General features: G+C 37.9%; 1 protein-coding gene across 1 annotated transcript in view; it reads right to left on the bottom strand.

Moving 5' to 3' along the window:
- Positions 1-1,355: 1,355 nt before the first annotated feature.
- LOC105390832 (low-density lipoprotein receptor-related protein 4) overlaps positions 1,356-14,071 on the bottom strand; it is a 28,091-nt gene continuing 15,375 nt past the window's right edge. The window contains exons 18-35 of the mRNA XM_048624977.1: positions 13,906-14,056; positions 13,361-13,522; positions 12,620-12,835; positions 9,940-10,129; positions 9,562-9,652; positions 9,315-9,477; positions 9,097-9,230; positions 8,871-8,958; positions 8,682-8,787; positions 8,208-8,511; positions 7,618-7,946; positions 7,405-7,528; positions 7,206-7,300; positions 6,879-7,122; positions 6,417-6,675; positions 5,866-6,057; positions 5,318-5,508; positions 1,356-5,122 (exon numbers count right to left, since the gene is read on the bottom strand). Of these exons, the coding sequence (XP_048480934.1) occupies positions 4,988-5,122; positions 5,318-5,508; positions 5,866-6,057; positions 6,417-6,675; positions 6,879-7,122; positions 7,206-7,300; positions 7,405-7,528; positions 7,618-7,946; positions 8,208-8,511; positions 8,682-8,787; positions 8,871-8,958; positions 9,097-9,230; positions 9,315-9,477; positions 9,562-9,652; positions 9,940-10,129; positions 12,620-12,835; positions 13,361-13,522; positions 13,906-14,056 (3,174 nt within the window). The 3' untranslated portion in view covers positions 1,356-4,987. The remainder of the gene's footprint in view (positions 5,123-5,317; positions 5,509-5,865; positions 6,058-6,416; positions 6,676-6,878; positions 7,123-7,205; positions 7,301-7,404; positions 7,529-7,617; positions 7,947-8,207; positions 8,512-8,681; positions 8,788-8,870; positions 8,959-9,096; positions 9,231-9,314; positions 9,478-9,561; positions 9,653-9,939; positions 10,130-12,619; positions 12,836-13,360; positions 13,523-13,905; positions 14,057-14,071) is intronic.

Here is a 14,071-nt window from a genome sequence, read left to right on the forward strand (position 1 = left end):
TTCCCCGTTCGGAGCGAAGCCGACGAGAACCGTGGCTACATTGAGCCATTTTGCCGAAGTGTTCACTTCAAAAATCAAAAACCAACTGAGGCGCGCGGGCGACTCACTCTATTTATATAGGCACCCGCACCTTGCAAATTAAAGGTGGAGAGAAAAATGGACTTTATTTAACTGTCACTTGTTATGATGCCGAACACGGAGAAAGTCGAAACGCCATATCTCACAATGTTTAACTAGGTTTCAGATAGGCTCAGACTACATAATAATGAAATACTTATAGGATTTTAAACATAACCTAAAATACATGCTGCCGAAAAAATATACCACATCCGTAGGCTATTAAGAACATACCCTCCAAAATTTACTTTACTTTACAATATAAGTATAATGTACTCGAATAATGAATATTATTAAAATCCACCTGATCATGTAGTTTACTTTTTCGGGAGCACGTAATTTAAGTCCTATTCTTTAAGATTATTTGTAAATATAAATGGTTTAGAAAATAACTTGGAATTTCCGATGATGTTAATATTAGACGAAATAAAGATTTGAAACGGACAGACATCAAATGTAAAATTATTTCTTTGTTATTAACTATTGTCTTTTATTTTTAAAACCTCTACGAAATTATATGCATGGTGGAATCTTATCACTATCACGGTGATTGTACCCGTGATACTGAGCAGACAAACTATAAAAATAGTTTCCTAACTAATAGAGTAACTATGAAATCGCCAAGATAAGCCTGCCAACGTGATTTCAAGGAATTTTCCTTTCTGTATTAAGGAAGTAAAAGCTTCAACCTAAACACCGTAGTAGGAATAATCACCGCAGTGCGGTGTTAGGGACCGCGTAGAAACTCGTAGCAAAGTATAGCGATGTTAGTTTGTCTGTCGTAGCCGGCGTAGTAGTCGCGTAGCACTTCGTAGCAAAGTGCATTGCTGTGATGTAGCCCTCCGTAGCAAGTAACGTAGCCGTTTGTAGCAAAGTCTGACTGTGTCGTGTTGTAATCATTCTACAACTATCGCAGCGGGATGTGGCTATATCGCGTAGTGGTTGGTTGAAATACACTGACGGGCAAGGAAATAGTTCCACTCACAAAAAGCCGACACCAAACGGCCCCAATTTTTTCTAACATTTAATTTGAAATTTGAACAAAATATGATTGTGTTTAGTTGGTAATATCCTGATACTCCGCTAAATGTACTTCAATTTTGCAGAAGGCGTCATAAAGCTAGCTTTTTCCGTTTAGGAGTAAATGTTTGTTTTTCTCAGTGGATCCTTTTCATTGCCCGTGAGTGTACCTTGGATGTTACAAACCAAACAAGGACACAAGTAAATAAAACACCATAGATGAATAATTTCTATTTTATTAAATCGTTATTTATAAATCAGATAACAACCTTCACCGAGGCAATACACCGTGAAGGCAGTTACTCACGCCTACAGCATTACATTATCTTAATAACAAATAAAATGCATAAGAATACAATTTCAAATTGAAAATTTGGCACACATTTTGAGATTCATTCAATTTCACCAGAGTTTTATATTATCGTTAGCAAATAAAATACATAAAACGACAATTATACTTGAAATTCATCCAGTTTTAGAAAAAGAAGACAAGAAACTAATCCTTAACTATATATAAAGTTTATAAATATAGGCAACGCATTGTGCGATCCACATTTGTGCTTACACAGAGTCATCGAATGGAATCAATACCTACGTAATTTTCCGCAGCCATCTTAGTACATCCTTTACTAACTTCCCCATCTTATATGTGACGAATTCAAAACGTAAGATATATTATTATATATTTTGTCATTAATAAAACATCTGTAATAGCTACACACATCAGCAGCATCCTGTATCACAGCACTCTCACGTACCACCTTATTCTTGTTACTTATTTGCTAATAACAAAAAATATAAACAAGATTAGCGTCCCCGCAGAATTTAGTATTGATACAAGAATATCAACCAAAGCTTCAACAAAGTAGTAATTTTAAGTATAATAAATACGAATTTACGCTTCATTAACTAAAATAGCGGCTCGTATGTTGAAGCATTGGACTATATATACGTTGAGTGGTTTCTCTGTCCATTAGGGACATAAAGTTAGCCAGCACTTTGTTAAGAACCATCCTTTCTATATCTACCTTAGATTAAAACACCCTGTGAACTTCATACACACCATCGTGTTCTAATGGGGAAAACATCCGTAAAAGTGATCATTCATTTATTTATTTACTCTTTATTGTATACAAAAACAAACACATAATAAAATATATGAACACAACAAAACATAAACTTTATATGGAAAACTAAATTAGATTTGTTTGAATTAAATAGAATAAGTATGCTAAATATTTGTGTGTGGAATATTGTGCCTATAGAATAAAGACAAATAAAACTAAATTTTATAACGTTTACGTGCTACAATAAATTGTAGATAATACTTCATTTTTTAGTTGTGCGCAATACCATTACGATAAAATTAACACCATCCACGTTACAATGGAAATAAGTCATATATGCATGTTTTTAATCAATACGGTTCAATTTTGAGTGCTTACGTAAGTACATATATTATATATTTTTACTCTTTCAAAAAAAATACATTATTTGTGAGGAAGCAGTTATTTTTACAAACGTGCGGTGTGTAAAACACTTTTAGCCGACCAGTAATATACAAAATATACAATTTCAATTTATTTGTCAGCTATTTCATTCTCATTTTTCCTTCATGATTAAAACTAATTATATACATTGATATTTGTATTGTCACCATATAAATCTTGGTGAATTATACCTAAACATTTAGGTTTTCATAATTTTATAATAAAAATGATAGTTTTTAAGTGAAAGGGGTTGGCCCTTGGCTGATGGGCAGCGGGCAGCAACTTCCAAAGTACCTGTTGCCCAGGTTACGCAAGTGGCCATTATTCCCATTATTATCAAAAATGTAATGATACATCAACATAAGCCTTTCCTATGCCATTCTTTTGTGAAAGCTACATCGTACCTACTCATATACTTACTTCATTTCTTATAAATCTATTGTACTTATTGTTTCTTTTAATGAAATGGTTTCGGCGGAATGGTTTCCTTGGATATACACTTACTTACATACAAACATGAACATCGCGCCCTTCACGAATATATAAAATATAGAATGAGTATATATGTAGTACACATTTATTTATTCATAATAAATCATGGATGGAGATGAAATCGTAACGACACTGAGCCCCCCTGAGCCAAGTGGGCTCGTGTGGACGATTCCTACAACTGTTTTATTTATTTACTTATACAATATTATAAACAAAACAATAGGATATTAGTAAATAAATATTCAATGTGAAATAACTTCTATGTACTTGACAACGATCCAGAGCTAAATAGGTATAATTGACCCAACTGTGATTGCCAAATAGCAATTTTATTTTCACTTTCTTTACCTCATGCATTATGGACATGATGAATCCACCATTTTCCTAGCTGTAGGTATGTATTTGATTGGAGTTCTGGATCAGGTCAGGTAAATAATTTTATAATAAACTAGAATGGAACTTTCAAACCCAACCACATCTATATATAACGTAATAGTAAAACCACATCAATCTGCCGCCAATACCGCTAGAAGATGTTCATATTGTAAATATAAGTTTTCCTTAAATATAAAAATTTAGATATACTTAAAACAGTAATAAAATAACAAAATGTATTAAATTCAGTCAATTCTTTCCATCATACCTAAATGGACATACACACTCATGTTCGTTTATCCCCGCCGGCGGACAGTGGCCGACTACACGGTTCAGATAAATCAATATAATTTCAACAAGTAACGTCTGACGCTCCAATCAAAACTGAACAATAGAACTAGATAATTTAGTATAATTATATGTATTTACATCCACCTCTTTTTAAACAGCCTGTACACAATATAAGATTTAAACAAATACAAAGGAACTTACTACTCGTAGAGTGAATATACTTCATTGGTTTATAACTTTATTACGAAATTCTTACTTTATAAAAATACATTATGTATTTGTGAAGTTTCCGTTTTAAAAGGCTTATGTACTTAGTAATAATCATAGACCTGTAATTATGTTAACAAATTCACAGACACTCACCAAATTCGGAAGTTAGTCAATAATCTGTACGTGTTAAATCAAATCTCTGCTTCTTTTGTACTGTACAAGTTACAGTGTGCACATCAAATTAAATTATTTAGTAAATACGAATTAAATTCGCTTCGGCTGGTATTCTATACCAACGCTATGATTATTGATTAAACTTTAATACTTAGGATATACAAATGGGACTTTACAGTGTGTCAACGTTTCTAGTTTCCTCGGAGTTCTTATGTTAATTTTCAATTGACCATGAATAAGTTCAGTACCTATTCAGAACAGACCGTCGAATGTATTCATCATCTCGCGACATTTATTATTAGTAACACTAATCCGATAATTAAGTTAAAGGGATGTTAATCTGTCCTTAAAACGTGGTTAATGCCAGTAGTCGTGATCACCATATTCCTAAACATTTAACACGTCGTATAAAGTCGGGCCTCATTTTGACATAGAATCAGTCATCTCACTATTTTACTTTCGCACAGTTCTACTAACGACTCTACTGCGGTGTTACCACAAGATCTCAAGCAACCCTGTCCACAGTTCAATGATATCTATAAGCAAGGAACCGTCATAGACATTATAGGTATCTTCTTGCGCATCCAATTTAGATTTAACCCTTAACCATCAGCCACAATTGGTTACGGGCAAAATCGCATTCCGACTTTGTGGTACCACGGACGAACTGCTTCGCTAGTTCTGGCCAGTTCTTCGTACAATGCTGGCGTGTCTACACTCTACTCTCGGTTCAGGTGTGTAGGGCGACAGTTCTGGCCAGTTCGTCGTACATTGCTGGCTCGTGTCTACGGTCTACTCTAACACCGAGTGGCGGAGGTTCAGGCGAAGGTGTGTAAGGTGACTGGTTCGAAGTCGTCGTGTGAGTTGCGCGGCTGGCGGGGCTGGCGCGGCGGCGGCGGCGCGGGAGGCAACAGGCTCGTGCCTTCGGGGATGTATACGTTGGTTATGCGCTCCTGGTAGGAAAAAACCGGGTAAATATGTAGGTAAAATCGAGGCAATAAACACCAGAAGTTCTGACGATCAGAGTAGAATAATGAATTTCTTAATAACCACTGAGTGTGAGGCCCTCAAATTTAATCGGGTCTAAATGATGGTCCTTCGTTAATATTAAAGCATACACCATGCATCAGTACAGAAATATCACCAACCTGATTTTTGTCATACTTGAAGATCCCCTGAAACCGGTGTCTCCGCTCGTCGGTTCCCCCCGCGGCCCCCGCAGCCCCCGCGGCCCCCGCGCCCCCCGCGTAGTTGGGGTTGTGGAAGGAGATGTGTCCGCTGGACTCGCGGTAGTTTTCCTTCACGTCGCGGCCGTCGTGCTCGCGGTGTAGCCTCTTCACTGTAAGTGGGAGTATGGTTACGGTTGAAGTTAGGGATTGAGTAAGAATGGTGGACTCAGTTTGTGGTGTTCTGTGATGGAAAGTGTAGACCAAGTGCATTTTTTAACAATAATTTACTGATATTCACAATAAACAGCATAAAAGTAAGGATTTCACACTTCTTTATTGCTTGTTTTGTAGTTTTAAATGGTTAACTTATTATCCAGTTAATTAGTCAGGATACTGTAAGGATAAGTATTCAGCCCAAATCAGAGGCCAACCTGCTACTATTCCACTGGCCAAGTGTCCAGCAACGCAACTATCCTAACCAGTCAAATCTTCATTCCAAAAAAGAACAAAAACCCAAAACCACTTACTCAGAACAATGACAACGCACACTCCAACCCCCAGCACAGCTCCCAGCGCTATGCCAACGATCGTGACCACGTCAAAGCTCTTCGACGGCGGCAGCTCCGGCAGCAGCGGCGGCGGCGGGACCGCTTCATCCGTGTAGTCGTAGAATGAAGGGTAGTGCGACGGCATCTTGAGGTTTACCAGGGAGCGGGGCACTGGTGGGAGAGATTTGGTGGTGAATGCTAGTTTGTTGTGGTTAGTTATATTAAATCGGTTTGCTTGAATGAAAAGATCAATAAAATGGAAATAACCCAAGTTCAGAGCAAGTTAGTTAACTCGTTATCTGCTAAAAGGTGCTGTAGGTAGTTATGTTTCTCCTTCTCGTATAACAATGTCTAAGTTTGTCTGATATACAGACCATCTGAAAAGTGGTGTAAGACCACTTTAAAACCCGGGCAACAAGTCACCCACGGCCAAAATTAAAACCAATAAACTCTAAAACAATTTTTCGTTAAGAAACGTAGTGATTACCACAGCTTTATTAAAGTGCAATAAATAATTGAATAACAATCACCTGTAGAACACGGCCTGTCGTCAGCTTCATTCGGACACGCACACACGTAGTCATGTGCCCTGAAGAGGCACAGATGCGAGCAGCCACCATTATCCTCACTGCAGGGGCTCCAGCCGCGCTGTTTATCAGCAGACACTGCCTTGATCTCCATCGCCATCTCCAGGTCGGTCCTTATAGCTGTGATGTTCTTGCCGGTTCGCTTGTCGCATCGCATTACTGACTTCTTATACCAGTCCGTCCAGAATATGTAGTCTTTGAACTGTGGGGGAAGGAGTTTTATTTGGGAGGTGCTTGAAAGTTTTGTTTATAAAGAGATTTTGTCGGATGCTAAAAATCTTGTCGATAATTAGCAAAACGAGTTTGTCCTTAGATTTTATATGCTGCTGTAGATTTTATCTTTAAATACTGTACTTTAAAAAAAATCATTATTAAAAACCATGATACTATCAAAGTGAAACTTACTTGCGTCATTCCGAAAGGATTTTTCGCTTCAGGTACAAGTTGCACTCTATGCTGTCCCTCCAGATCTGATGTGTCGATTCTGTCTTTCAAAGCATCAGTCCAGTACAATCGTCGTTCCCTGTAGTCTATTGTTAGGCCATTCGGGAACCCTAGGTCTTCCTTCACGATGATCCTTCGCTGACTGCCGTCCAGATACGAACGCTCTATGTTAGGGCTTTCTCCCCAGTCACTCCAGTACAGGTAACTAAAAAAAGATAATAAATATCATAAAAATAATTGCGTTAATTAATTTCAGTGGAATATTCCTTTGTTAGTACAAATGCTTACCCTTTAGCTGGGAACAACGTGAGGGCTCTAGGCTCAGCTAATCCAGTAACCAGAGTTTTTCGACAGGAGCCATCCAATCTCGCAACCTCAACGACCTATCAAAGTTGATAAATTCATGATTAGTTTGCGGTTTTCACTTCAAGTCCTCCAGGAAAACGAAGACGATATATTTTGTTAAAAATATGAAGTGGTTATTGACCTTGTATTCATTGTCGGTCCAGTAGATATTATTCGCGATCCAGTCGACGCCGAGTCCGTTGGGAGTGTCGAGCCGATCCTTGATGATTATCTTCGTTTCGGTCATGTTCATCATGTTTACAGATCTGAGGCAAAGAAAAAATTGTGAATGACCTTTATTTTATAAAGTGATGCCTAATTATTGCGTTATCGAAGGTCAGAAATAAATTATTACCTGATAACGTCATTATTAACATCAGTGAAGAAGATCTCCTTCCTATCCCAATGGAAGTCAACAGCTATAGAGTTCTGAACATCTTTTATCGGCAAAGTAACATCCCATTGCTCCGGCGTATCGAGCGATATCAGCGCCACACTTCCTCTAGTGGCAAATACTAGGAAGTTGTCCGGATGAGGTTTGCAGATCTTTGGTTGAGGGTCTGAAGTGTTCTGGAAGGACACTCCGGTGGGACAGGCGCAGCTGAAGCCTCGTGGGGTGCGCAGACAGAGGTGCGAGCAGCCGCCGTTGTTCGTGCCACACGCGTTTTCTTGGTGACTCTCTCCCTGTAAATAGATGTATACTTGTATAGATGACTTTCTTTCTAAGTAAACGCGTTGATGTCTCTTGTATGGCGAAGGTGAAACTTTCTTATTGCAGCACAGTTTAAGATGTTGGTTTTTCTGATATCAATTAATCTATAAATTCATGAAAGTTTTACCACTCGGTGACCAGATTATTAAATATACCCTAAGCACAGTAATGGCTTTTAATAATTGTATGAATAGAATATGGATTTAAATGATAAAAGTGTCCTCCGCTCTTACCTGCACAGCTCGTATATCCATCAGACCTTCCAGATTCTCTCTAACCACCAGCTGGTCTTTCCCGTTAGTTTTATCAGCTCGATGCAAGGACTTGGTCTTCCAGTCAGTCCAGTAGATGTGCTGGCCCACTATGACAATCCCATACGGATAAGGAACATCGCTGATGACGGTCCTTCTGTCATCGCCGTTGAAGTCTGAACTCTCTATGGTGAGGACTTTAGCGTCGTTCCAGTAGAGTCGGCCCTCGATGCGGTCGATCGCCAGACCGTTGGGCCATTTGATGTTGTTGTCGACTATGACGCGTCTGGAAATTTCAAATGTTTGATGATATGGCATAAGGTGTAAATTCAACAATTTGTTCTTAATAAAGTTCACTCAGTATCTGTAACATTTCAAGAGATAATAAGTACTTATCTAAATATCTGAGTAGCTCATTGTTATTTTGGTTAGTGACTGAGTGGTGTGATGACTGACCTGTTTTTACCATCCATATCGGCTCGTTCAATCTTGGCCGTAGTTCCCCAGTCTGACCAGAACATATACCCGTGCTCGTAATGAAGTGCTATGGCTCTAGGTGAGTCTGCAATCACACAGTGCATATTGTACACAATCTCAATCACAACAAATATCATGATTAGTATGTTAGTAAGTTGGAGACCATACCTAATCCGGTCCAAACGAGTACTTTTCTATTGCTTCCATCAAGTTCAGCTACTTCGATACTGTTTCGGCCGCCGTCAGTCCAATAGATCTGTAAAATGATGGTTTGAAATAAATGTACATTATTAAGAAGTTTAGTTTTATGTGTATCGAAAGTAAAGTAAGAGATGCTCTTTTGTTTGATAATTTGAAGACTCAAATTTTAGTAATGGAGTATTCAGTCGTTTACCTTTCGTCCCGTAGAGTCAATAACAATTCCATCAGCTGTATGCAAGCCTTTGCTGATAATGGTCTCATTTTGTTTACCATTTCTGTTTGCTCTTTGTATTTTTCTTTCAGCTGTGTCAGTCCAATAAATCAAACCTGGAATCATTTTCGTATTAAAATATTTGTCATTTTTATTAACATCATTATGATTGTAACTATTATCTACATTAAGTTTCTTACCAGTACTCGTGTCAACATCAACCCCAAGTGCGTTTTTGAGAGGCGGCAATGGTAACACCACATCGATCAGATACGGAACATCCAACGACACTACTCGTATATCCACTCTGTGTGCGAATATCAAGTAGTTCACTGGACCAGCAGGGCAGGTGCGGCCATCCTTCTGCAATACAAAAACATACCAGAATTTTTCAAGATTATTTGTGAAAGTAGATTCAAGAAGTTTTTGAAAATAGTCGGAACATACGTTTATTTTAATTCCAATAGGGCAGGCGCAGCTCTTTCCACCGGGTTTCAAGAGGCAAAGATGAGAACAACCTCCATTGTTACGACCACATCTGCAAAATTAAACAAATCAAAATGGTATTAAGAATAAATCCTTTAAAAAGTAACAGAAAAAAATGGTACAACCTGGCAAGAAAGAGTACAAATTAATAGGGGCACCACTTTTTTTAATACATGGCTACCCAAGAAGCTTTCCCATCAACATGAGTATTGAGTATGGATGACAACCAAAAAAAAAACTAAAACTGCTCTAACTTGCCAGGCTGTAACGCCTGTAACATAATAAATAGTTTGTAGTATTTTCAATTCGAAAATGACATTTGCCATCAATTCCACCTACCGATTGACCCCGCCCATCCGCTCCTTGTGGAACACCCGCACGTCCATCAGGCCGGCCACGCCCGCGCCCAGCGTGCGGCGGCTCTTGCCCGAGTACTTGTTGGCGGCCTGGATGGACTGCGTCTCCCAGTCCGTCCAGAACACCTCGTCGCCGTACAGGTCCAGCCCGAATGGGTGCGGCAGGTGTTCGCCTGGAAATTATGAGTTAAGTTATTGTTGGCCGTGTATACTGTTAATTTATTTAAGTTATAAAATGTTTTATAAGCGCTGTTAGTTTCCTTAATAAAATAGATTGTGTTATCTTCTGTCTCGTCCTTATAGGTATAAGCAGGCAGTCATTTACAGAGACACGACGAAAATAGTCTACATTTTACGTATGTATACCATGTTTAATTTTATATTATTATGCATAAAATTCACAAAATGTCGGTGTCGTATTTCTCTTACGAAAGAGTTCAACGCGCACGCGTAGCACCTAAAAACGAAGTTCAAAATTTTATTTCATATAATAGCATAGCAATTATTTATCATAGGCAGAATTTCACCGACATAATATGATATAAATAGCTTATGACTAGTGATGTAACGAATATTCGCATTCGCATTCGCATTCGCGAATATTCGCATTTTTTTGGATATTCGCATTCGCATTCGCATTCGCAAAATTTAGTGCGAATGTTTGCGAATATCAGTACTTATTAAAAAACTATTTGAAAAAAATGGTAGATAGGTTAACAAAACCTAAATCCATTCGTCTATAACCTTTTTATTACAAGTTACCCTGTTAATCACATTTCCAGTCTTACTTTATCATTTGGTATTATTTATTTACTTTGGGAAATGAAACTTTACATATTATAGTTAATAGTTTCATAAGACCTAAACATAATAAAAAAGCGTATTTTGACAGTATACAGGGTTATTTGCAAGTAGACCTTATCCTTTCAGGAGGTGATAGAGGAAGGCCTTTTTCAGTCGATTGAACCCTATATTGCATTATCCAAAACTTAACTTAACCATTTCTAAAATATTTAATACTAGCTGTCCCCGCGCGCTTCGCTTCGCCTTAAAAAAACCCGTGGGAATTCCGGGATAAAAAGTAGCCTATGTTCTTTCCCAGGGTCTAAACCGTATGTATACCAAATTTCATTCAAATCCGTCCAGTACTTTTGGCGTGAAAGAGTAACAGACAGACAGACAGACAGACAGACAGACAGACACAGTTACTTTCGCATTTATAATATTAATTAGGATTTAAGTTTTTTTATTTTTTTGTCAAATTGTTATGCTTAACACCGAAAATAAAAAAACTAGCCATATTTCAATATGTTTTTAGTTGTTTTGTATAAAAAAAGTGTAAAATAATCAAATGTGCATTAATTGACTTAAATTAGACATAATACTTACCTCAAAAGAGTTAAACATTTTTTTTTAAATATTCACAACGTAAAAAAAAGTTTAATATAAAAAGAATATCATACGACAATTTTTTACGCACTTCAGCTTTATAACATTATCAACTTATAAGCTTTCAAATAAGATATTTCAATATCAAATCGATTTAGGTATCACCAACATATGGCCAAAACAACCAGCACAGGCGGACAAAATTCAATAAGAAAACTAACAATATTAGCCCTATTTAAAGGTAAAAAGTGTGATTGTTTTCAGTCCTGTTGACTTTAGTATGGAAACCTCTATTGAGTTTTCTCCTATTTCTCTGGTTGTTTTGGCCATATCTTAGTGATACCTAAATCGTTTTGATATTGAAATATCTTATTTGAAAGCTTATAAGTTGACAATGTTTTTAAGCTGAAGTGCACAAAAAATTGTCATATGACATTTTTTTTTAATTTAACTTATTTGTTTTTACGTTTTGAATATTTTTTTAAATGTTGTAATTTTGAGGTATTGTGTCTAATTTAAGTCAATTAATGCACATTTGATTTTTTTTATTAGTTAATTTTAGGTGTCACTTATTTATGCAAAACAACCAAAAAAGTTATTGAAATAGTTTTTTTTTAATTTTCAGTATTAAGCTTAAATTTTTTGAAAAACATAAAAAAAACTTACATATTCAATATGTTAGTATGTAAGAAAAGTTTCGGACAATGCATTATAGAGTTCGATCGACTGAAAATGTCTTCCTCTATCACCTCTTGAAAGGATCAGGTCTACTTTACCAATAACCCTGAAGTGTCAGAGCAAGACAGCCATAGATTTAAATATTTTAAATGTTTCGTGTAAGTCGTCCTCAGAAACCGCACACAGTCGCAATGTGTCGTAACAGTTACGGGGCTAACTAAAGTGTACTTTAAAAAAAACTGCGACAATTATTGGCTAGTCTGATTCGGAATGCGTCTAGAACGGAATGTACCTCGTCCAGTACTAGATAGTCACCAACCATGCAAATGGCCCCAAATTTTAACACAAACTGAATATTCGCATTCGCATTCGCATTCGCGAATGTCGATGTCAGATATTCGCATTCGCATTCGCATTCGCATTCGCGAATGTCCAAAAACACACATTCGTTACATCACTACTTATGACGTAATAAGCTATATAGCTATGTATATACCTACTACGTACTTTCTATGTATATACCTACTACGTACTTTTTTCCAATTTAAACGAATTATTATAGTGTGTGGTGTTTTTGAACTTATTGGAATTCTTACCTATAAGTGTCGTCCTGCCTGTACCATCCAAGTTGGCATATTCAATGGTTCTGTTTCCACCGTCAGTCCAGTAAATACGGTTGTTTCCAAGGTCTAAAGCTAGACCGTTGGGCCAGGTCATTGCCCCCACGATTATGCGCTTTCTGTTGCCTCCGTCCATATCAGCTCTCTCGATGCATGGGTTTTCACCCCAATCTGACCAGTACATCACACCACCTAAACAAACAAACCACGTTATCACCAAAATCTAACACAGTGTATGTAAGGGTATATTTAAGATCTCCTCAAATATGCTCTAGTAACAGGTGATTATAGTGAAAAACTGAACATCATAAACCTCAACCTCGTCCTCATTATTCTCTAAACAAATGTTGAAGTCATCACCTTGAAACATTTAAGAAATAGGTAGTAGTTAGAGACAAGGTCATTTAAAATAAACACTTCGGACCCTAATAATATGTTTGTCAAAATCAATTCACTAACCTTTAGGATCAACAACGAAGTCTCTCGGCTTATCAATGTGGTCCCAGGCGAGCAGCGTCCGCATGGTGCCGTCGGTGTTGGCGACCTCGATGCGGTTGGCTTATTTATTTAATCGTTTGTATACAGGGAAAACAGAGAGAGCTAAGTTTGTCTAGGAGGAAACCACCCTTCGGGGTTCCAAAGGTTAGTGCTTAACACCATAACCTTCATATTTTACAACCTCAAAATTATCTTCAGCATTAGCCAAACAAACCTTACCTTTAGGGTCGACAACAATGTCTCTCGGCTTGTCAATATGGTCCCAGGCGAGCAGAGTGCGCATGGTGCCGTCGGTGTTGGCGACCTCGATGCGGTTGGTGCCGGCGTCCGTCCAGTACAGCTTGTCTGTGATCCAGTCGTAGGCAAGGCCGGCCGGGGAAACTGGAGTAACGTGAAGTGTTAAACTATTGAAGGAAAAAATGTATCTACACCTGACAACAAGGCTAGATTTTATTCGAAGAACCTTTGAGTGTGATGCTTCAGGCTTGAACGCAACAATGCGTTGCGAAGTTGCATCGTGAAAACCTGTCCCTACTGTCACAGTTTTTTTGAATGTGATGTCGCTATGTACTATTGTATCCGAGCCTTTAGGTAGTGATTATTGTCCAATTCTAGACATAAGCTTCTCCCAGGAACGCCACAACGCTCTGTCATTAGGTTCTTAGAAATATTTCTATACACATATAAAAGGGTCTGATTAGAGACCAAAGGAGCTAATAACTTATTTAATAACTTCAATATCTTTTAATCAATCTAATACTCACTCAAGTTAGATCCAACGATGACGGTCTGGTGCGATCCATTCAGGAAGGCTCGGTTGATGGTGTCCTTGTCCACGTCGGTCCAGAAGATGGAGTTGGAGTTGTGGTCCCAGTCCAGCGCCACGGCAGACTTGATGCTGTCCACCGGGATCACCTGGTCGGCCACCAA

The sequence above is a fragment of the Plutella xylostella genome, chromosome 13 (genome assembly GCF_932276165.1).
Source record: "Plutella xylostella chromosome 13, ilPluXylo3.1, whole genome shotgun sequence".
NCBI lineage: Eukaryota > Metazoa > Arthropoda > Insecta > Lepidoptera > Plutellidae > Plutella > Plutella xylostella.